General features: G+C 35.2%; 5 protein-coding genes and 34 non-coding genes across 43 annotated transcripts; 18 read left to right on the top strand and 21 right to left on the bottom strand.

Moving 5' to 3' along the window:
- Positions 1 to 445: 445 nt before the first annotated feature.
- Positions 446 to 3,103, top strand: inx-7 (the record flags this gene model as incomplete). Of its 2 annotated transcripts, NM_068493.8 has the most annotated exons (7): positions 446 to 1,038; positions 1,088 to 1,221; positions 1,765 to 1,995; positions 2,043 to 2,179; positions 2,226 to 2,382; positions 2,432 to 2,579; positions 2,635 to 3,103. In NM_068493.8, the coding sequence occupies 7 exons, from the start codon at positions 454 to 456 to the stop codon at positions 2,911 to 2,913; spliced, it is 1,671 nt and encodes a 556-aa protein (NP_500894.1). In that variant the 3' UTR covers positions 2,914 to 3,103. The 2 variants fall into 2 exon arrangements, with proteins under 2 accessions (NP_500894.1, NP_001293767.1); NM_001306838.3 differs by lacking the exons at positions 446 to 1,038; positions 1,088 to 1,221 and having other exon boundaries at positions 1,769 to 1,995; positions 2,635 to 3,102.
- Positions 3,086 to 5,158, bottom strand: pfkb-1.2 (Fructose-2,6-bisphosphatase). Its single transcript, NM_068492.8, has 6 exons — positions 5,083 to 5,158; positions 4,813 to 5,038; positions 4,277 to 4,484; positions 3,974 to 4,225; positions 3,355 to 3,921; positions 3,086 to 3,307 (listed from the first exon to the last, which is right to left on the bottom strand). Exons 1-6 carry the CDS (start codon positions 5,150 to 5,152, stop codon positions 3,257 to 3,259), a joined length of 1,374 nt encoding a protein of 457 aa, NP_500893.2. The 5' UTR covers positions 5,153 to 5,158; the 3' UTR covers positions 3,086 to 3,256.
- Positions 4,657 to 4,773, top strand: K02B2.38. The gene has a single exon (NR_054981.1). It is a non-coding gene; the product is annotated as an Unclassified non-coding RNA K02B2.38 (non-coding RNA).
- Positions 5,159 to 7,853: 2,695 nt separating the features above from the next.
- Positions 7,854 to 9,637, top strand: mcu-1 (Calcium uniporter protein, mitochondrial). Its single transcript, NM_068491.7, has 6 exons — positions 7,854 to 7,960; positions 8,194 to 8,422; positions 8,468 to 8,600; positions 8,668 to 8,894; positions 8,944 to 9,062; positions 9,211 to 9,637. Exons 1-6 carry the CDS (start codon positions 7,871 to 7,873, stop codon positions 9,412 to 9,414), a joined length of 1,002 nt encoding a protein of 333 aa, NP_500892.1. The 5' UTR covers positions 7,854 to 7,870; the 3' UTR covers positions 9,415 to 9,637.
- H32C10.1 lies at positions 9,575 to 12,738 on the bottom strand (the record flags this gene model as incomplete). 3 transcript variants are annotated; one of them, NM_001268348.4, is made up of 8 exons in its annotated part: positions 9,575 to 9,984; positions 10,031 to 10,116; positions 10,633 to 10,850; positions 11,851 to 12,065; positions 12,171 to 12,358; positions 12,407 to 12,529; positions 12,577 to 12,638; positions 12,702 to 12,738. In NM_001268348.4, 7 exons carry the CDS (start codon positions 12,628 to 12,630, stop codon positions 9,639 to 9,641), a joined length of 1,230 nt encoding a protein of 409 aa, NP_001255277.1. The 3 variants fall into 3 exon arrangements, with proteins under 3 accessions (NP_001255277.1, NP_001255276.1, NP_001368395.1); NM_001268347.3 differs by lacking the exon at positions 12,702 to 12,738 and having other exon boundaries at positions 9,587 to 9,984; positions 11,851 to 12,080; positions 12,577 to 12,630; NM_001380248.1 differs by lacking the exons at positions 10,633 to 10,850; positions 11,851 to 12,065; positions 12,171 to 12,358; ... (1 more) ...; positions 12,577 to 12,638; positions 12,702 to 12,738 and having other exon boundaries at positions 9,639 to 9,984; positions 10,031 to 10,068.
- Positions 10,604 to 10,624, top strand: 21ur-11544. The gene has a single exon (NR_054980.1).
- Positions 10,974 to 10,994, top strand: 21ur-12672. The gene has a single exon (NR_054979.1).
- H32C10.101 lies at positions 11,306 to 11,533 on the top strand. The gene is made up of 3 exons (NR_131533.1): positions 11,306 to 11,331; positions 11,384 to 11,425; positions 11,486 to 11,533. It is a non-coding gene; the product is annotated as an Unclassified non-coding RNA H32C10.101 (non-coding RNA).
- Positions 11,453 to 11,473, bottom strand: 21ur-8847. The gene has a single exon (NR_054978.1).
- 21ur-7828 lies at positions 12,127 to 12,147 on the top strand. Its single transcript, NR_054977.1, has one exon.
- Positions 12,739 to 12,959: 221 nt separating the features above from the next.
- On the top strand, positions 12,960 to 12,980 carry 21ur-12407. Its single transcript, NR_054976.1, has one exon.
- A 25-nt stretch (positions 12,981 to 13,005) lies between these two features.
- Positions 13,006 to 13,026, bottom strand: 21ur-11677. The gene has a single exon (NR_054975.1).
- A 344-nt stretch (positions 13,027 to 13,370) lies between these two features.
- 21ur-9328 lies at positions 13,371 to 13,391 on the top strand. The gene has a single exon (NR_054974.1).
- Positions 13,392 to 13,547: 156 nt separating this feature from the next.
- 21ur-15372 lies at positions 13,548 to 13,568 on the top strand. The gene has a single exon (NR_054973.1).
- Positions 13,569 to 13,757: 189 nt separating this feature from the next.
- lin-33 (Ras-associating domain-containing protein) lies at positions 13,758 to 16,439 on the bottom strand (the record flags this gene model as incomplete). 2 transcript variants are annotated; one of them, NM_068489.5, is made up of 5 exons in its annotated part: positions 13,758 to 14,086; positions 14,529 to 14,723; positions 14,831 to 15,015; positions 15,269 to 15,454; positions 16,388 to 16,439. In NM_068489.5, 5 exons carry the CDS (start codon positions 16,428 to 16,430, stop codon positions 13,964 to 13,966), a joined length of 732 nt encoding a protein of 243 aa, NP_500890.1. In that variant the 3' UTR covers positions 13,758 to 13,963. The 2 variants fall into 2 exon arrangements, with proteins under 2 accessions (NP_500890.1, NP_001368368.1); NM_001380247.1 differs by lacking the exons at positions 15,269 to 15,454; positions 16,388 to 16,439 and having other exon boundaries at positions 13,803 to 14,086; positions 14,831 to 15,013.
- 21ur-6555 lies at positions 14,141 to 14,161 on the bottom strand. The gene has a single exon (NR_054972.1).
- 21ur-1248 lies at positions 14,338 to 14,358 on the top strand. Its single transcript, NR_054971.1, has one exon.
- On the bottom strand, positions 15,041 to 15,061 carry 21ur-7653. Its single transcript, NR_054970.1, has one exon.
- H32C10.99 lies at positions 15,113 to 15,259 on the top strand. Its single transcript, NR_054968.1, has one exon. It is a non-coding gene; the product is annotated as an Unclassified non-coding RNA H32C10.99 (non-coding RNA).
- On the top strand, positions 15,211 to 15,231 carry 21ur-5766. Its single transcript, NR_054969.1, has one exon.
- 21ur-6836 lies at positions 15,726 to 15,746 on the top strand. Its single transcript, NR_054967.1, has one exon.
- Positions 15,891 to 15,911, bottom strand: 21ur-10305. Its single transcript, NR_054966.1, has one exon.
- 21ur-6565 lies at positions 16,083 to 16,103 on the bottom strand. The gene has a single exon (NR_054965.1).
- Positions 16,440 to 16,508: 69 nt separating the features above from the next.
- Positions 16,509 to 16,529, bottom strand: 21ur-1204. The gene has a single exon (NR_054964.1).
- Positions 16,530 to 16,771: 242 nt separating this feature from the next.
- On the bottom strand, positions 16,772 to 16,792 carry 21ur-11829. Its single transcript, NR_054963.1, has one exon.
- Positions 16,793 to 17,150: 358 nt separating this feature from the next.
- Positions 17,151 to 17,171, bottom strand: 21ur-15284. Its single transcript, NR_054962.1, has one exon.
- A 505-nt stretch (positions 17,172 to 17,676) lies between these two features.
- Positions 17,677 to 17,697, bottom strand: 21ur-6936. Its single transcript, NR_054961.1, has one exon.
- A 268-nt stretch (positions 17,698 to 17,965) lies between these two features.
- 21ur-11627 lies at positions 17,966 to 17,986 on the bottom strand. The gene has a single exon (NR_054960.1).
- Positions 17,967 to 17,987, bottom strand: 21ur-7455. Its single transcript, NR_054959.1, has one exon.
- Positions 17,988 to 18,119: 132 nt separating this feature from the next.
- On the bottom strand, positions 18,120 to 18,140 carry 21ur-14161. Its single transcript, NR_054958.1, has one exon.
- A 333-nt stretch (positions 18,141 to 18,473) lies between these two features.
- On the bottom strand, positions 18,474 to 18,494 carry 21ur-7583. The gene has a single exon (NR_054957.1).
- A 338-nt stretch (positions 18,495 to 18,832) lies between these two features.
- On the top strand, positions 18,833 to 18,853 carry 21ur-640. Its single transcript, NR_054956.1, has one exon.
- Positions 18,854 to 18,997: 144 nt separating this feature from the next.
- On the bottom strand, positions 18,998 to 19,123 carry H32C10.97. Its single transcript, NR_054955.1, has one exon. It is a non-coding gene; the product is annotated as an Unclassified non-coding RNA H32C10.97 (non-coding RNA).
- Positions 19,124 to 19,180: 57 nt separating this feature from the next.
- 21ur-126 lies at positions 19,181 to 19,201 on the bottom strand. Its single transcript, NR_054954.1, has one exon.
- Positions 19,202 to 19,658: 457 nt separating this feature from the next.
- On the bottom strand, positions 19,659 to 19,679 carry 21ur-5956. Its single transcript, NR_054953.1, has one exon.
- 21ur-13066 lies at positions 19,680 to 19,700 on the top strand. The gene has a single exon (NR_054952.1).
- 21ur-13559 lies at positions 19,681 to 19,701 on the top strand. Its single transcript, NR_054951.1, has one exon.
- Positions 19,702 to 20,519: 818 nt separating this feature from the next.
- Positions 20,520 to 20,540, top strand: 21ur-9021. The gene has a single exon (NR_054950.1).
- Positions 20,541 to 20,626: 86 nt separating this feature from the next.
- On the bottom strand, positions 20,627 to 20,647 carry 21ur-8397. The gene has a single exon (NR_054949.1).
- Positions 20,648 to 20,897: the final 250 nt, after the last annotated feature.

Here is a 20,897-nt window from a genome sequence, read left to right as displayed (position 1 = left end):
GTTTTTGTCGAATTCATTACAGGACTTACATGATCACTAAAGTAGGAAACTCATTCAAATCTTATAAGCATCCTTGCCTGTTGAATATGGTTAGGGAGACATTTTCAGAATTTTTCAGCTCGAGTTCGGATGAAGCTCGGTTGCAGTGACAACGTCGTTTCGATGACTGTTTTCACGTATAAGATTGAACTCGCTCTTCGCGGTTTTTGCGATGTCTGATGCTTTCTGAAATCGTGTTGGTAAGATTTTTCGGTCGGGCTCCATTTTCGCGATTCCCGGACCATCCAAAAACGCAAAACATTGGAGAAAGATGCGGTCTCTGCGTCTCCATTGTTGTACGGGCATCGGTGACCGCCTTTTTCTCTAGTGTCTCTTTGTCAACTGTCTCTCGTATGACATCGTGCATTCAGAACTCAATCACAAGGCTTCCAAGTTCTCACATTCTCTCCCGAGATGTTCGTTTTTCGTGTCTTAAACACTGTTCCATATACAAATCGGACTGGAGCAAAGGATCTTGTCGCCAGCATACACTCATTCCTCACATCGAATTTGCTCGTTGGATTGGCCGTTCTAATTTCATGGAAACAGTTTGGTGGAACTCCAATTGAATGTATGGTTCCATTGGACTTCACAAGTGCTTGGGTTCAATATTCGAATAATTACTGTTGGGCTCAACCAACATATTTCATCCCATTCACAGAAGAACTCGTGGAGCAAGTTGTCGATCCAGCTGATGTTGTAGCAGATGGAATAACAATTGGAAACGGTGGAAATCGACCGAGATTTGTCAAAAAAGGCGGCGAAAAAATATCCTATTATCAATGGATGTCATTTTTTCTACTTTTCGAAGCCGCATGTTTCCGATTGCCTTGTTTCATTTGGAAATATTTTGCCAGTCAAAGTGGAATGCAAGTCGGTGAGATTCTTCGAGTAGCTTCAGATGAGAATAATGCTGTTCCACTTGTCAAAAAAGCGAATATCGATGCATTGTGCATTCATTTACGAGGAGTTTTGCGATTCCAAAAAAGACTGAAATTGGTAGGCAATTCTAAATGACCGATAATCATCTAAATACACTTTTTTGCAGAAAAAGATAGTTCCACACAAGATTCTGCGTTTTCTGAACATCAAGTATTCCGCATACTACGTCACTTTCATCTATTTTGTTGCAAAAGTTGCATTTTTGCTCAATGTCATCTTACAATCGAAGTTGTTGAACAAGTAAGCATGACCGCGCCTTTAAATCAATAAAATGCCTCGTGACGCGAGAAAATGGAATTGATATGGAATTCTGGACTTTGAAAGGAAAAAGTTACGGAAATATCGTAAACTTTTAGCTCAATTCCGCCAATTCATCCGATAATAAAATCAGCTTCGAAATCCTGCTTTTTCCGCCAGAAATACCACACCCGGTCTCGACACGACGAATAAATGTTGAATGCGAACAGGTGTGCGCCTTTAAAGAGTACTGTAATTTTAAACTTCGTTGCTGGGGAATTTGAATCGATTTTTCATAAATTTTTTAATAAAAATATACTTATTTATTGAAAGACAAAATAGAATTGACTTATAGAATTTAACAAATCCTGAGAAAAACAATGGAAAATCATGAAAATTCGAAAATACAGTACTCTTTAAAGATGCTCACACGTTTGTATTTGAATTAAATTGTCGTTTCAAGACCGGGTACAGTATTTTTAGTGCAAAATTCACAAAAGTTCGCATCTCGCTATTAGCCATTCATTAAAATATATCGATTTCCAGATACATGCTCCCACATGATCGTCAACAAAACTTTGGCTTCGATATGTGGAAAACCATTTTCTATGGAAGTACGAATGGAAATGAGACATGGCGAGAGAACGGGGTGTTTCCACGTGTAACACTCTGTGATTTTGAAACTCGGGACATGGGAAATGTGCAGATGCATACTGTACAGTGTGTGCTGCTCTTGAATCTGTTCACCGAGAAGATTTTCGTATTTTTATGGGCCTGGTAAATAAGGCTGGAAGTTTGTGTAATTAATTGAAATCGTCTTACAGGTACATCTTGCTCACTGCCTTCACCGTTGGAAATCTGTTCTCTTGGTTGTTTGCAGTTTTCAATGAGACTTACAATGAGCATTTCATATTGAATCATCTGGAAATGTGTGAAACTCCATTTGATAAGGATGATTTGAGTAAGTTTTTGGTATCAAATCTTTTAATAAAGTTCACATTTTTCAGAAAATCGTGAACATGTCACTCGATTCATCACTCTTTATCTCGGAACTGACGGTCTATTTCTTCTCCAGCTCATTGCTCAGCATGCGGATGTAGTTTTCACCACTGAACTGATTGCTGCACTTTTCAAAACTTACATTGAAATAGAAGCACAGAGAGCGTAAGATCTATTAGATTTTGAATAAATTTAAAATAATTTCAATTTTCAGAACTCTCAAACAAATGAATGCAGTTCTCCCGCTGCTTCGCCCGAATGATGAATCTCAGGTGGAAAGTGGAAAAAATACAGCTCCATCTACAAGCCATAATGTTAGACGTCGTGGAACAGAGCAATTAGAGAAAAATGTCAAATCTAGAGTGAGTTGATCCCTTCAAATTGTCTTGGAAAATATCTGAAATTCTTCTTTTTCAGCAAGGATCACTATCAACACAACTTCGTCCGTTCAACAGCTTCGAAGAACCGGATCAACCGACGAAAAAGTTCGATGATAGCAGTAGTGAGGATGAGAATAGCAAAAAGGGAAGCAAAAAGCCAAGTCCAACAAAAAAGAAGGCTTCATCGAAGAATAGTCCTCAATCTTCGTCAAATTCTCGTCGTCCATCACTGGCTCACACTGCATCCCCGGCTTTCACTCACCACCACGAACCTGATTCAAAAATTCCGAAGACAGCCGAAAAAAAGCATTGGTGATTTGAACATTGTAATTTTGTAATATTATTTCCCCATACCAAGTATTCAGTTTGCTCCCCATGACTAGCTTTATATCATTTCTACGGTCACATACACTCTTTAATTGCATAATCTTAAAACAAATTCTGGTCTCTGAATAGCATTTCCATAATAATTAGCAAATAATAAACAAGATTCATAAATATTTATATTATTAAAAACTTTGGTTTTGGGCAAATTAGGAAACTCGTACAGAAATTTTTGAAAAATTGCAACTTACATAGAAAATAATACAAGCGGTAGGGAAAAAATGAATGCTGATAAAAATATACAAGAAAACGTAGTGCTGATTTTCGCGAAAATCCTAATCCCTCGGACTGTCGCAAAGTGGCAGTTGATCACTGGTTTCGGTCCACTGAAAATATCAAAACTATTCATCCAGATTAAAATCAGCTAACAAACCTCTCCAGATTCCAAATCGAGCGCGTATATAGTCGAATCACAATGGTAGGCACGTGGAGTCAGTTTGACCAAAGAATGAAGTGGAATATCAATGTATGGTAACTCAGAAAGTGGACGATCATAGAAATATGCGAGTACACATCGAAGAACTGCTTGATGTGAAACCACAAGGACATTCGCTTGTCTTTCCAGCTCCATGATCACCGGCTCCAACCGACTAACGACATCTTCATAACTTTCACCACTTGGATACCGATAATGATACTTATCAGTTGCTCGATCATCTGCTTGCTTCGGATATCTCTGTAGAATATCTTCGTAAGTCAATCCTTCACAAATTCCAGCATCCAGTTCATCGAGTGCCTTCCAGTATTCAGTATGGAAATCTGGTTTCAAATGTTGAGCAGTTTGAGCAGCTCTCACTTTTTGTGAACACCAAACACGAAGTCCCGGTACTTCCTCTTCTTCGAAGAAATCAGCGAGAGCAGATGCATACTTTTGACCGTCTTCTGTAAGTGGGGAATCGCCTCCGAGACGTCCCATAGCGTTATATTCGGATTGTCCGTGCTGAAATTAGATTTTTCATGCAATTTCTCGCCCAATCTCATGGTTTTCTTACCCTCGTCAAGTAGATACTTCTTGGTAAAAGATGAATATTCATTAGAAAATATACGACTCGACTCTGAACATGCCCCCGAACTTGATGAACTTTGAATGATCGTCCTGCATTAATAACTTTTATAAAACTGAGACTTTCATCCTCAGATTCATCCAGTGGTTCATATTGTTTCTTGTAGTTCTCAATTCGATTCATAAAGTCTTCCTTCGCCTGTTCCGCAGTCATCAGACCTTTGTAATCAGGAGAATTGACCTGAAAACAAGAAAAAGGAGTAAAACTACTTGAAACTTTCTTAATTCTTACTTTCACATCAGTCACATTGCAGTCAATAATCGCGGGATCGTCGCAGACAGATTCTATGAAGAAACATCGAAGACGTTGTTTTTTGCAGAAATCAATGATAATTCTTCTACGATCCTTGGTGGTGTTGGTGGCGTCAAAGATCGCAACACCACCAGTTCCAGAATTCAGATAGTCGGCCATATCTTCCATTGCACGACGGGCGGATTCACTGAAATTTTAGAAATTTATAGAAATCAATTATTACAAGTCATTTGGTTGTCACAACTTTGACTTTTCTTTGAAAATAAAAATAATTGAAGCAATTTGAGCTAATTTTTTGACCCGATTTTGTATTTTAATTCAATTTTTAAAAGTTATTTTAATAAAAGCTCAATTGATGACGTCAGTTATTTTCGGGAGGCATTCCTTTATATTATCTGATCTTTATGATAATTTATTTAATCTAGAAATGTCATCTCATGAAATTCACGTGAATGTGAGCTAAATTAAGCAAACCGATGGAAAGTATTTAATTATTTTAATTTACAAAAACGCACGCTCTAACTTTCAATGCATCTGCATTATTTGGCGAGAAAAACGACGCATTTGCTCCATGAATAGCATCAGCAGCATTAGCATCTGATCTTCGATACTCTCCAACGTTGAATACTTTTGTCGTGAATCCAGTCCATTTCAGATATCTGCATAGTTTTTTCGAAATGTACGTCTTTCCACGAGCCGGTAATCCGACCATTACAATTACATTTGGCACACGAACTTGATCTGGAAAATGGGATATTTTTTGAGGCTTTTAGGTCAAGTAGAACCTGAAAATCCATGCTCGTCACTGTGAGCAACTTTCCGTTTCGTTGTTTCGAGTCCTGGAGGAATTTCCATTGTGATCTGAATAAAAATTGAATATTTTAAAGTTGTGATGCAAAAAGAAACACGATTTTTCAAACGAAAATTTAAAATAAAACCTAAAACTAGAAATAGACGTTAGAGAAAGAAAGTGCGGTCAGAAAAAACTCGAAAATATCAATTTCTGCTCCGCGAGAGGGCACAATACGAAATTCTACACCGAATGACGCAATTAGTAACCAACACCGACTCTAAACAAGGTCATGTCAGAGCCATATCGATCGATTTCTCTCGAATTTGGCAATTATCGGATTCGTTTTCAGAGCGTCAGCTGTAAAACAAACAGCCAATCTTTAATTTATTATTGTTGACAATAAAACTTTGATAGAGGAACTCATTGCAATCCAGAAAACAACAATTATGGAAGACATCAAGAAGGGAAAGTGAACACAGAAAAAAACAACAAAAAACGAAGAATGAGAAGACGGGCTGTGCCGCTGTGAGTAGAAACGAGTACACGACAGAGATCATGGCTGATGAAGAAACGCAGACACTTGGGGAAGAAAACGAGACGGAGATAAACAACTGATTGTCCCCGGAGGGCGTTGGAGCAATGTTGTGTAGAGCCTATTTAGAGGATTAAGGGATTCCATTTATTCGTTTAGTACTTCATTCTAACGGAAATGTTTCTATATGGTGGCCTAGAATATTAAGACGTCTCGGTCATGCCAATTCCACCTTTGACGAGCAAACACTATGCATTTTTAACGGGCAAAACCTTTTTCTTTCTCGTACATTTCGACAACTGGCTCTCGGTTTCCCATTTAGTCCTTTTGCTGAGAAAGTCTTTTTTTGTATCCTGAGATATTTTATTACAAAGTCTCAATTCAATTTATAAAGGATTTTCCTATCAGGGATGTCCTTTTTTTTGGTTTTTAAAAGCAAAAATAGATTTTTAAAGTTAAAAAAAAACAATTGTATCTCAGAAACGAAAAAAGATTTTTCGAGAAATTAAATAATTTTTTTTTGGTGCAATTTTTTGTGGCAGCCCACTTCAATGCGAATGAAAACACCTAAACTGTAGTTCAATCGATTCCGATTATCGAATTTCACCCAATTATCTCTCCCATCAGTCAATCGCCTTTCTCCACCTTCTCTTTCCACCTGCCCATCTATCTCAAGAGATTTAACCTTTTCTCATTTTTCTCTTTTTTTTCGCTATTTTTCGTCTGTTTTCACCTCTCTTCCTTTCTCCTGGCATGCCAATTGTCGTCATCTTACACAAAACAAAAAAACTTCATCGTCGGCAAAACTGAAAAAAAGATATGAACGGAGAAAGATCTTCTTTATCCTGAAGGAGCCGTCCGTGTTTTCTCATTGAGCACAAAAAAGAGCTCAGAAACAAACTAAAAAACAGTGTCAGAGACGAAGAGACGAAGAGAAATGAGTCGTGAGCACTGGAAGAGCAGCAAAATGGGAGGGGGGAAGTCGTCCAATTTTGTTCTTCGTTGAGCACCACAATTTCTACCCGAGGTCTCATATATATGTTTTGTCTTCTCTCGGTTTTTTTCCATTTCCGATACTTTATGGCTCACCGAGGATCAAAAATTTAATCGAACGTCTCACATTCTCAGAGAATTCGTAAAGCTTTTGGATTTTCTAAGCAAAAAATCTGGGCGAGCTTTACAGTATTTTTGAAGTTTCGCACAAAAATTGAAGAAATAGGGGAGCGCGGCTAGACACAAAAATCGGACGTAATGGAAAGAAAGGAAAACTTAAACGTAAAATAAAATGAATTCGAAAAAAAATTGGAAAAAAATCATGGCGCACAAAGTCTGCATTTTTGCGTAAAGTCTGAGGTGTGAACTGCATTGTCTACCGTAGCCAGCAGAAATCGTTTTCGAAAAATCATTTTTCTTTTTCATTGAAATTTCAATTTTTCGCCAAATTCAACATTATTTTGTTTTAAAATTCCTGTAAAATAAAAAAAAAAATTCCAAACAATAATTCTGGGCTATCTGACCCCACAACGGTCCCACAAATCCCCTGTTTTCCATTTTTGCCACATTTTTTCAGTAGCATTCACGCGTCGTTTCTCTCCTTTTTCACTTATGTGTATACAAATAATAAATCAACCTATACAGCAGTCGCACAATAATTTCTCACGTAGCACCTGCATTTCGTCTTCTAGTCGTCAATCCAATTTTCTTGTCATTCGAATTTCTGCGGTTTTGAACATGAAATTTGAAGCTGGTTTCTAGTTAAAATTCCTGCAAAGCCAAAGCTCGATTTTCGACGAAAATGTGTCAAAAAGTTACTTAAAATCATTCCGCTTTGAAATGTCATTCATTCGGCACTTCTGTTTGCTTTTTTGGGTGGGCGCCGAGCACACGGAATATGAAAAAAAAACCGAAAATCATTGATTTTCGTTTCATTCTTCTCAATTGCTCTTGCTCTCTCTTTGTAAGCCAATTTAATCTCTAGGGAATATAATTAGAATTCTGAAAGGAGAAGAAGAAACGTTTCGCTTTTTTCCTTCTACACATTTTCCGTACAACACCACCACCATTCCCAATGTGTTTCTTTTTGTACGTGTTTCTCTTATTTTCTCTGATTCTCTTTTGCCACGTCACTCTCCTTTTCTTCATCATTATTACCACAAACTGGTTTTGTGATAAGATAGACACAAGAACAAGGACTAAACTACTAATCTTCCGTCAAACTTCCGTCTTTTCAGGGTCACACAGGCCACAAATGAGGAATGGCCGATGCTTGGTGACACCGTTTGTCACCGCTCAGCGACTTGCAAATCTTAGAAATACACTATGGAATAGACAACAAATTGTGAGCTTTCTTATATTTTCCAAGACGAATTGAATTCGTGCTATAAAATCGGAAAATTGCTTTTTTCGTCACTGAAATGGCAAAAAACTGCCTAAAAAATTCCAGTGGATGTTTTTGAAAAGTTGTTAATTACTCAAAATTTAAAAATCTGTGCTCGAGCATGATCAAAAGTAGAAATTCCGAAAATAATTGCCGTCCACCCCTGTCCCTCACACCGTAAAATTAGTTTCCAGGCGTTTTCCACAACAACAGCCTCCTCAAGTACTTCTCCAATTCAAGAATCTTCATCTCCATTATCAATTCGATTCGAATACGGTCTTCCTCTACTAGATGTTCCACTTCCGTCAAGAAATGAGCCTTGCCAATTCACAATGCGACCGCTCAGTGACACAATCGGATCGCTCTGTGAATTTTTGAGGCAAGAGGATCGAGGCATCGATTATGTCGCCGTGTATGGAACGAGTAAGTTGTGAAAATCGATAAAAATTAAAAAATATTTGTTTGCAGATGGAGTCAAACTTGCCACATGCACTTCCATTGAGCATCTTCTTCAATTCGGATCTTTCCGGCTCCGTCTCAACGATAAATTCTTTGATGTAACTGTTCCAAAGACGGGAACAATGCCATATGATAGTGATAAGTATGTTTTAAAAATCTACATTCTGTAAAGATTCCCACAAAAAAACTTCAAATTTATACAATTTCAGACTCCGCCAACTCGACGATCTTCGCGCAACGGTCGCTTCCCTCCACGCTGCTCTATGCGTCGACGAGTACAAGCTTTCACGTGAAAAGAAGCTTCTCCTTCAACTGGAGAACGCCGAAACGCTTCTCGCACCATTGCATGATGCGAAACGGAAGATCGAACAAGAGTGTGAAGCTCACACGGATCGAGTCATGTGGGCAGGATTTGCAGCGATGGGAGTGCAAACTGGTCAGTTTGGAATCGGCAGAATTTTAAGTGAAATCTATATAATTTTCAGGTCTATTCGCACGGTTGACCTGGTGGGAGTATTCTTGGGATATCATGGAACCGGTCACATATTTTGCCACGTATTCGACTGTTTGTGCGACTTTCGGATACTATTTATATACCCAACAAGTAATAATTCAAACTTTTTTTTGAAGCCAATGTTGCATGTTCTTTTAATATTTTTCATTGAAATTCAGTGATAGAATGTTAAAAAAATATTCACTTTTTCTGAAAATAGCTTTTATTTTAAGGATTGTATTAAAAATTTCGTTTTCAGAGTTTCGAATATCCATCTGCTCGGGAACGTGTCTACACTAAACAATTCTACCGTCGAGCTCAAAAGCAAAACTTTGACATTGAAAAATACAATCGCCTCGTCACTGAAGTAGACGAACTACGGAATCAGCTGAAACGAATGCGTGATCCACTATTCCAGCATCTTCCCGTTAGCTATTTATCCAATTTGGAAGCTGAAAAGTAAACATCACCCAGAAACAGCATTTCCCCCATTTCATCCCTATTGCTTGTACATTCTAGCCTGTTCAATTGTATCCAAAATTTCGTGTTTTTTTTGTTTTCCCCCGAATCCCCAAATTCTCCTTCTCCAACAAATAACTGTCTTTTTACAAATTCTTGCCTTTTTTCCCCGATTTCTCACACGCTTCATATTAGGTAATTTACGATGAATACAGAGTATAATGATTCTTAACGATAACATTCTCTTCTCAAAATAGTTCTGATTGCGGCGTGCAGATCGTACTCCACAAAATCGGGCAGCTGCAACTTCAATTGTTCTCCTTTCGACAGATTATCAATCAGTGCAGAAATTGGCTTGACCATTCCATTAATGTGCACATGGTCCTGATGGACACCAGTCTCCACAAGAATCGAGATACATCTCTCCACAACATTTCTAGTCCGAACTCTGGGCTTTTCCCCATCATTCACATCGAAAGCTTCCAAGTCCAAATGATCGAATCTTCCAACACCTCCGTGACGCAAATATCGATCGAAAAGTCGAGCACCAAGAACATCGGACATTGGATTATCACTGGAAATTGGAAAGATTGAAGGATCTGGGGGAATCAAAGAATTACCCAATAACATAGACGTATTTAACGTCCTCAAGCTTCATGGCTTTGGCTTGACGTTGAATACGATGAGCTGCATGGAGATAACTGACCTGAAAATAGATTTTTCTTTAAAAAATAAAAGTTAACTCTATTCCCAAGTGGATCGGCTTTCAAAGTTTCTAAAAAGAACAAATCAAAGTTTTTTTTTGGAAAAATTCAAAATATACAACTTTCTGGTGCAAACGAGCCCCACAGTCAAATAAAAACGCTCCGCCCCCGATTCATGGGTCTCGTTAGGTATTAGCGGCAAAACCAGAAATTCAAACGTTATTGTTATTTTTCAGAAAATTTGCTCACTTTTCAAATGAATCCGAATTGAAAAATAATTTCTACATGAAAATCATGAAAAACAACAAAAAAATAGACAAATGCCGCAAATACCTAACGAGACCCAACGTTTGGGGGCGGGGCATATTTCGACCGTTGGAGCGCGCTTGCTTCTCGATTTTCTTTAGTTTATTTTTCGATTTTCGAAAGCATTCAAAATTTTTGGTGTTTCAATATTCTCATAAAAACAACAAAATTAAACTAAATAATTGTGATCTCAGGATCTCGCTGATATTAACCTCAGTCGGCTTTCCAAGTGTTGCCCTAAACTGTAAATGTTGTCCTGTCAACTTTTCATACAATGAATCCAGAATATGAATGAATGTTCCATGCCCGATACGTGGAAGTTGTGATGCCACGTCAGCCATCCAAACAAGATCCACGTTGCACGCGACAATCGGAATGTGATCGGGACGACGACCTCCGGCGATCAGAGGGAATACCATCGTGTCCATTTCTGAAATGATGAAAGATACATGGAGTTTCATAAAGAATTTGGTTGGATTAAAAAGTTTTTGAAAAATTAAAAATTTTCTGTTTCAAGATTTTGATTTAGTGAAACAGATTTAAGAATAGCTAATTTTAGCCAGGTATTCATATCTCGTGATTCAAAACTTGCAAATCTTTTCTTTATTTGCAGAAAAGTATAACTTTTCTTTTTCTCTACAGATTTTTGTAAAAAAAACCTTTATGGAATCTCATGACTCGAAGGTATCAACAAAAATCAAACCATAACTACAGTAATCCTCCTATTGTTCAAAAGCTGTATATAAACCAAGCTGAAGTCTAAATTGTAGAGAAATATCATGACTATGTTCAAAATTCTACTAATTCTCTATATTATTTCGTCAGTTGACGCCAGCTTCTTCTCATTTTTAACGGATATAATTGATTCATTTCTGGAAGATTTCAGAGCTGGAGACTCGGAAGTTACCAAGGTACGAACGTTTGGAATCATCTAGACTTCTTATCATTCTACTTGTATCTCAGAACATCAAAGGGCTCGCCGTGGAGCTCGGCAACATGAAATCGGTTAGTTTTTGCCGATTAATTTTATAGGTTTCGGAATGCAACACATAATTGAAATTTCAGGAATTATGCGCTCAAATACTAACGACTAGAAACAGTAATCCAGGGAAGCCAATCGGGAATTTGAATGCAATGTTTGCATTTGTTTTAAGATGTGAATAAGATTTTCAGAGAGATAACAGAAATAAAGATTGAACATTGAAAATATTTCAGAATATTTTCTCGCTATCAGCTTAGAAATTGGGCTATTTTCAGATCATAGAGTATATCTGGTTAAAATTACTTTAGATAAATTTTGTAATGGAACCGTAATCCGACACACCAATGCGCTCCTCATGTTAAGACCACTGCTGATTTTAAAACAAATAAAAAATAAATTGATGGAAGAAGTCATGTTTCCATCACAACTCATTTTTCAAATCACTCACTTCCATAAGTGAGCACACAATCAAGCATCAACTGCAACGATGTTTCCCATTTCAACGGCTCTCCGAGCATCACAATAGCTTCAATTGGTCTGAACCTTTTTCTCGCTGCTTCCGTCTCTTTTGGATCCACGAGCTTTCTTGAAAAGTCTGTACAATCGAGATGAGGGAACCATTTCACGAGATGATCAATTGTTGTAACCTTTTTGAATCCGACTCTGAAAAAAATTATTCTGTTTCACGGGGTTTATAAGTTTAGTTGTGGTTATTTCACATTGATAAAAAGCGTTCTTTACAGAGTTCCTGAAACATAAATAATTAACCCTTTTGCAATAGCTCTAGCATTTTTCTGTCCAACAACGAGAACTTGTTTATCATGAAGATCAGTGAACATTCTCAATGGACTGTGTGACATGAGAACATTATCAGCGGGAACTCGAAAACCAAGTTGCTCACTGAGCTGAGCCGCTTTGTTTTTCTCCGTGCTATTCGTGCCATTTGTCAGGAACACCTAAATCTTATCTGATACTCTTGAGAACATTCTAAAGCAAATTTATACCGTTGGAACTACAAAGTTTCCCTTTTTATCAGTAATCAGGCTGAATGCTTCTTTGACACGTGGCAACATGTTACGACCGCGAAACAAGACACCATCAATGTCTAGAACAATTCCAAATGGGTGCTGAAACAGAGAAGCTAGGTTTGTAGTTGTCGGCTTTAGGAGCCTACCGCATGTCGAGTACGAAGGAAGCGGTTCTGCACGAATCGGTGTATATTAATCATTCTCTACACTGAAAAAAACTGTTGAAGTATAATGCAAACCAATAAATAAAATATATATTTAAAAAACTTACCGCTAGATTCAAGAATGTTCAAATTGGAGAAATAAATTAATTTTTGTGAGAGGGATCATTTGGATTTATATGTAAAAAACAGAAGGTTAAATTCGTTGTTCCACGTAAAAAATTAAGTGAAGCAAAAATAATATTGTAAATTATTTTTGGTACAACAGGATTTTGAGTGTTTTACAATGTTAATTTAATGAAATTAGGTCTGTTAGAAATTTGCTGTTATATTTCTTTTTGATTAAAGTTTTTGATAAACTAAAATAATATTCATAGCAAAATGTTGAAAAAAACACAACGCTCGGCTTTCATGTTCTACAATTTTTAAAAAATATCATTCAAACTTTTTCTCGTGCATTAAGAAATAGTTCAAAACCGGGTAATTTTAATGAAAAACTATTTATTCGTAGTAGATGTGTCACATGATATCTTATTTTTAATTATCACATCTGAGTACAAATACAAATATCGACTTCAAATATACCTCTGACGTGCCAAACGATTGTTCACGGATAAATTTATACATGGTACAATTGCTGGAAAATTATTTATATTATGAGTTCTATTATAGAACTCTCACCGATTTTATTTTTTAGATCATTGCCATAAGTTCTTTAATTTTCTAAAAAAACAATGTTTCAATGAGTTCATAAAATTAAAACGAAGAAAACTTACCAATATTCCTTTTGCTGACAAGTGCTAATTTATTTTTTAACGCTTCCAACAATGTTGCCGGTTACTGTAGATATCAAACATACAGACAAAATAATTTTAATGACTTCATGATATTATTTCATTATAAATATTCCTGTATCGTGCTCTATTTATATGCAATTTGAGAATAAAGGATTGGGTTACGGTAGTTTTTATGGGGAAAATCATTTGATAATTTGAATATTCGGTACCTCAAGCTTATGAAAAAATTTGCAGATATTCAGTTTGAATTGGTTATTGAAACTAGTAATACTGTTATGAATTTGGTAAATCTTCAAATTTTAATTTATGCAATGCATGCAATACGCTTTTTAAAGGTTTTTCTTTAATGTATTATTGTTTTTCATAATTCAGTTTTTAAATTATTTAATAACTCGTGCACAAAAAATTGCATTATACAAATCATATGTTTATTTTTTGGAATGAGGAACTTTTTGTGAAACAGAACAGCGATAATTATGATTATAAGCATTATTAAAATTCAAATTCAGTGTAGCAAACCGTATGCACGTTTGAGAAAAAGAAAAAGAGTAGAGAGTTTCAAAAAAGGAAAAAATTCAAATCGTAGAGACATCGAGAGTTCCATGAGTATCCAGGAATTCCTTCCAGTTCGTTGAGAGATTTCCAGTCTTTATCAGTGTGAGAAGGATGAAGGCTTCTCCGGAGGCTGGCTCGAGGACCTGGAATATAGATAATTTTGAATTACTTAAATAATATTAATTGTTTAAGTTTTTCGAGCAAATACCACGATTATAATATTTTAAACATTTAATGCTGCTAACATAAAACAATGATGTAACATTATCAACAATATTCTATGATTAGAGGAAAATTTATAAGGGCGATATTCAAGATTGTTCTTTTTTCAAATGAACATCACAGCTCCTGTTTCATTATCTTTTCAAAGTAGGCGCAGAGACTGATTTAATATTGCAGGTATTATTGCAAGTGGTGTTTATGTTGAAAATTCAGGAAATACCAGATCCTCGCAAATAGTCGCAAACACATCCTACCAGGCGACCTGCGCCTGCCTTGTGCATACAAAAATACCTAACAACTAGGCAGGCAGGCGTGAGGTAGGCCTCACCTAGCAACATTTAATGTATTCACTCAGTAACCTACCTCAAATTCAGCACTATCTGGGTTAACATCACTCGGAAATCTCTTGACTTCGCACAGGAAAGTATCCAATCGATTTCCATTTCCCTTCTTCTTCTTTTTGTCAGTTTTCACTTCGAGAAGGAATCGGAGAGCATGCTCGGTGAGCACAAATTCTGTGAATTTTCCATTCGACAACAAGCGAGATGGTTGGCTGGGCTGAAAGTTTTCAAATTAAAAAATTGGAAAAATTAAAAAATGTTTCAACTAGTTTCATAAAGAATGGGAGCAATATTATAACAATACAACGTTTCCCCAAATCATACCTTTTTGAAAACAGTGACTAGAGAATTAATAAATCCCTTCTTCTTTCTGAGCCCATGTGCTTTCAGCATAATTTCCACTTTTGTTCCGGAATCTTTGAGCACTGAAATCGAGAATGAACGGGTTCCAATGTCTTCTTCGGAAGATGCAGAAGATCCACGAGAATTCGAACGAACTGGTGCCATTTCTGTAAATGAAAACATGAACTTGAAAAGAAAGGAAAAGGATTCGCATTAGAAGAATTGAAAAATGCAGACTGAAATACTGTAGGTGAAACGGGAATTTTTTCGTAGATTTCCTTACGGATAGGTTTGGCAAGTGCGGAAAAATCGTGAACAGTTTCACATTTGTTATAAGATTTGGAAGATTTTTTTAAAAGTGATTGTTCCATCCGGTTTAAACATATAATTTAATTTTTTTTTTCATTAAAAAAAACTCACTCGGTGACTGATTTTTCGAAGATCCGGTAACACTTTTAACAGGAGAATGAAGTGGAGATGGAAGTGGTTGAGCGTGTTTTTGATTGACAAGACTATCAGGATTCGTATTAGAAGAAGATCTTCGTGATGGGGGCTTCGAAGCGTAGTTCTCCTCGATTATTCCAGGATCACGGTGAAGGACTTTGTCTGGAACACGCATTTTTGAGAAAATGTGAGAAGAAACAAACAAAATCTAAAGAGTTGGATAGACGTGGAAAGGGTCACGGGAAATAAACATAAATGTTTGAGGATTTATTAGAAACAAAAATGGCGGATTATTTAAATTGACCACGTTTGAATATATTTAAACAGACAAAATTCAATCTATGCCAAACCGTGTTTTAGTTTCAATTTTTTTCATAGTTGTTTTTTACTGTTTCGGCATTTCTTTAAGTTTTGTAAAAATTTAAATATTCAATAAAAAAATGATGGAACTACGAAGTGCAAAAAATAGAAAACTCAAAGTTAAGATTTAAATTTCAAAATTCCAAAGCACCTTCACACCAAGCATCGAAGGTGTGCAAAGATGCACATAAACTTTTAAAGTTTTTGCGGAAAAAAACATCAAATTCGTCAAAATTTTTCAATATCCCAAATGATCTAATTGTAAAAATATAAAACTTGACAATTTTAAATTGAGCAACTGAAACATGAAACAAGTGAGTAGTCGGATAGAATTTCGCCAGTGTAATGTTGTTCGATTATCCAACAACACAAATCTTGAAGGGGGGCAGATAAATTGCACGGGACAGGTTGATAAGTTTATTTTCAAATTAAATTGAATGAAAGTTTACCACCGGCGCAAAGAGTTTTCGGAAGAAGTTTATTGAATTTTTGAAACAGTATTTTTTTGTTGAGTAAATATTTTTTTAAAAAGTTGTTCAAAAACTACAACAAATCATGCAGAAGTTAAGCCATATATTCCATTCACAATATTTGCACAGTGAAACACACACACACACGCATACAAAAACGGCAAAATCGATCAAATTTCCGTTATTCGTTTCCCCCATTTTGGGGGGTGGCTTCTCTTCTTTTGTTTTTTAGTTCACATTGAAAAGGGTAAGCATTTATTCATACCTTGTACGATTTCCTCTTCGGTACGATAGTAGCCACGGCTCATGCTTGCAGTCTGGAAATTAGAAGAAGCAGGTGAGAAAATCCAGGGAAGAAGCTGAGGAGTAAGAAAAGAAGGATTAAGCAACATGGAGAAGCATCGCAATTGGAGAAAACGATAATAAGGAGGTGTTAAGAAAACTAGTTGAAACAGTAGAATTTTGGTTGCAAAACAGTGCAAATTTGTAAACTCGTTGGTTTAGAAAATTAAAATCCTGAACCATAAATGTTTCAGAGCACTGGGGAATAAGTTATTCGAAAACACGTTATAAACGTTTGAACACATTAAGTCATCCTACTAGTTAGTTGAAATACAAACAAATAGATTGTCAATGGCAGTAAATATAAAATAAAAATATCGTTGAAAAAACATTTTCTATTAATGAGAAGATGTTAAGAAAACTATATGAAACAGTAAGTGTCAAAAATTGGGCGTTTGTTAATTTTCCAAACAAACAAACTTAGCTATAAATGTTTTTAAGTCTTACATGTTAGTGGTAAATCCAAAACTTTAAAATGATTCTCGCAAGTTGTGTAAAATAAACTGGACAGGAAAATTCCCAGTTAACTAGTCCTAAATAAGGGTAACATTTTCTGTCAAACTTTTCAGTCAACGTTAGCGGTTAATTGTCAAAGTAATTGCCACTGTCTGTCAAATTGCCAAAAAACTATAAAAATGCTAACTACAATTTTTTGTACACTCTAAAATTTTTTAAATATACAACTTGTTAAGAACTTTTCAATTATACTTCAGATCTAAAAATAAATTAAAATAAGCTAAAAACTTGAAACTGTAATTTTATCAAATTGTGACTCAACTTACAAAAAGTGGTGTTTCAAAATGATTTCAAAGCTAGAACCGCCAAAGTTTAAATGAATGCATTTATATCGAAGAGCATCTCATCCGAAAATACTGTAGAAATGGTTGAGACGCAGAGAAAAAGATGGTACAAAGTGAGAAGATTCTCCGATGTTTCCAGAGAGACGCGCGAAATATAATCGCGAGCACAAACACATCTTCCCGCCCCAATTGTATTGTGTTGTACTGTGTTGAGCATCTTTTCTTTTCAAAAAGTTCTATAAAATTGCGAAATTTTTGGGTTAGGTAGGAAACGGTAGTGTATGTTTAGATGAAGAATCAGAAAATAAATGAGTCATTTTGGGTTACGGTAGGAATTTGAGTTTGAATTTTGAAAAATTCTTTTCGAGACAACTATTACAAGTTGGAGCAAAAATATAGGGGTGTCAATTGGGATTCGATTATCGTAACCTTATCAATTATCCTATTAATAATTAAAAATAACAGGTAACAGAAACCGTATTTATTTTAATTTCAGAAAATTTCAAAAAAAAAATCCTAAAAAGAAAACTGTTAACTTGAAGCTGCTAGAAGTTGCGCGAACAGAAACAAACACGCAAATTTATTTCTCTGCTTCTCATAATCTCTTCAATATGACCCCCTCTCTGATATTGTTTCTTGGTTTGCGACATTAACAGATGGACACCAGATGTGTTCTTTTTTCAAAAAGGAATAATCTTTTAAATCCAAAGAAAACTGTTAGAATCAATCTGAAAATCTGAGATTTACTTCATGAGCTGGGTGAAACAGGAACATTTTGGATTAATAGATATAGTGGGAGTTGAAGTTTTTGAAGATTTGATAGGAATGGAATTCTAATTAACCTTATTGGTTTTAAAATTTGAAAGGAAGTGACAAGCAAAATTTTTTGGAATATTAAAATTTTTGAAAGATCACTGAAATTGTTTTTAAAAATAAAACTTTAGATGCAAAGCTCATCCTTTGAATTGAAATTGAGATTGAAATAAAGCATTTAAATACTGTTTAATAAAATATGATTCAATATTTCTTTAATTTGAAACAGTAACATTTTTCGAACAATTTTTCAATATTGATTCAATGTGCTGAATTAGTGCTAAATTTCAGTAGAAAGCTAATCTCGAAAGTAGAAAACTGTATTGAAAATTTAATTTCACCTGCAGGTACGGGATCTAATATTTCACACTTTTTTTTTTAAACAATGATCTAACTGAAACGCAATTAGAGATTAAAGTAAACCTGTTTAGATTATTTTATTTTTACAGAAAAGTTGAAACAGAAAATTATTTATTAAATTTTTTAATGTTCAATTGTCACAGCCTTTACAAGTTTTACAAAAGGTGTTTCGGCAAAAAAAAACTAGCCGTCAATGTATGCGCACATAGTTTTTTTATTAAACTTCACCTGTTCAAAAATATAGATTTTTAGTAAAAACTTTAGGCTAAAATCAAAATTGAACATTTTTTAAATTAGTTTCTGGGTCATTCTCAAAATACTTTTTTAAAATCTAACATTCGTAACTTCTACAGTTTCAATTTGTTCATATTTTCAAACAACAAAATTTATTATGTTACTTAATTCAATCTTACCTAACTCAAGTACAAAACATGTTAGTCCAGGAAAATCCCACAATGACGTCATCATATTCTACAAAAATTTCAAAATATCCCTACATAAATATAGGCCATCTTATGAAAGAAAGCTGACGATACAAAGAGAGAGTAGGAGAAGCATAAGATGCGGGAAATTGAGCCTGACATTGGTTTTCACTTGACATGCAAGAGCAACGTCTCGGAAGAAACTGCCGGCTCCTTCTTCCAAATTCAATTAGAAATTGACGAAACGATGCGACAACTAGAAAATAGAAAAATTGGGGAGCACCAAATATAGTTGGAATGGTTTATGAAGAGAAAATGGAAATGAAAAGGAGTTCACAATTATTAACAAGTGCAAAAAAGACAGGAGGTATATAACACTATTGAAACAGTGGAAAATTCAAATTTTTAAATCGATTGTAGGTTATGCCTATTTTGTGTCTTATTATTTAAACATATCCTTCAAAGATAAAAATGGATTCCATAGTTTCAGCCAGATAAAGTTCACAAACGAAAAGTGGAATATCTCAACGAGAAGCAATGAATAAATTTGATAAAACCCCCAAAAAAAATTATAGTTAGAATACGAAAAGGGGAAAAAAGTTAAAAATATGTGTAATTTCTGTTTCTGGAGTCATCTGAGTTTCAAGCTGGGAAGGTCGGTAATGTTGAACATTTTGCAAATACATAACTTGGCTATTGATTTAGAACTGATTTGCATGAGTTCATTGAATACAATTTAGAATAGATCGATTTAGCATGTCAATGATAATTTTTGTCGTTTCAAAATGTTTTGAAAAAAGATACATATGTATTCATCTGATTAGACTGAACCTTTAACACTGAACATTTGAAAAACTAGTGAAACGGTGATATTTATAGATTCAACCTAAAACCTATTCATCATCTGGTCAGTAGAGATTATGAAATTTATACGAACTACAAATTGTCGAAAGAAGGATTAACATAAATATGTGATGATGAACAAAAGGTATGAGTGTGTGTGGGAAATAAAAGGAAATCAGAATTCGAGAAAACAAAAGATTGGTGGGAATGAAGAGACGCAGAGAATCGGGTAGAGAAGCAGCTGGAAAAATATTAGGAAAAGTGTTATTTCCAATCATTTTTATCGATTTTAAAGTGGATTGTTTGAAACGGAAGAAAAGTCGTATTTTAACGATTATTGGATTTTCTATGACATCTAGAAGAAAAAGAAAGACTATAAGATGTATAAAAACAAGAGACGCAGAGAAAATCGAGACAGGTGGTGAGAATCTGCCGAATTAGGCAGATAATTAGAGGGTTTGCACGGGAATAAAGTGTATGTGTATGTAGGGGTGTACATCTCAATTAGTTTACCTATTTTCTTCTTTTTTTTCACGGAGAAGGACAGTAGTGGTTCATCATCATTGCCATGAATGGACACACGCGGGAGTTGAAGGACATTCCCGTATCCCCGCTTTTGTTAATGTATACTCTCTCTTGATGATATTTCGAGTATGGTTTGTTGTACAAATCAGTGAAAGTGGTCAACGATACTTTTAGGTTAAGGTTTTTTAAATATTTTTTTTTGACAAAATATTTTTAAAAAAATTTAAAAAAAAAATTTAAAAAATAACTGTTTCAAAAATTCCACATAAAGTTGCTAACTATTTCATGGTAATCTTGGAACAGTAGGACTCATGTCTTTAGTCTTACCTGCATTCATGCCTACACGGTGATTGCATACACGGCTTATACATAGAAGATGATAATTTTGAACTAAAACTTATACCGATAGCTTTCTGACTATTGAAAAAAGCAAAAAAGTATATATTTTTAAATTCATATTGAAACCGTAAAGCTTTTGAGCAGAAAACTCAGGTTTAACTGCAAAGTGAAGCTTTAAAAATGTACTACAGTTAGAAGGCGAACATTAAAATTTGATGTGAAAAAATTGTGTGTGTGTTTTTTTTTAACTTTTCGGTCTCACTATTAATGGAAGAAAAAACAAAAAAAAGACCATATCTGATCACAAAATGGGCACAAGACAGGCTTAGGT

This window comes from Caenorhabditis elegans, chromosome IV (assembly GCF_000002985.6).
Source record: "Caenorhabditis elegans chromosome IV".
In the NCBI taxonomy this organism is placed as follows: domain Eukaryota; kingdom Metazoa; phylum Nematoda; class Chromadorea; order Rhabditida; family Rhabditidae; genus Caenorhabditis; species Caenorhabditis elegans.
The sequence above is the reverse complement of the archived record's forward strand: the minus strand, read 5'-3'. Positions and strand labels throughout refer to the sequence as shown.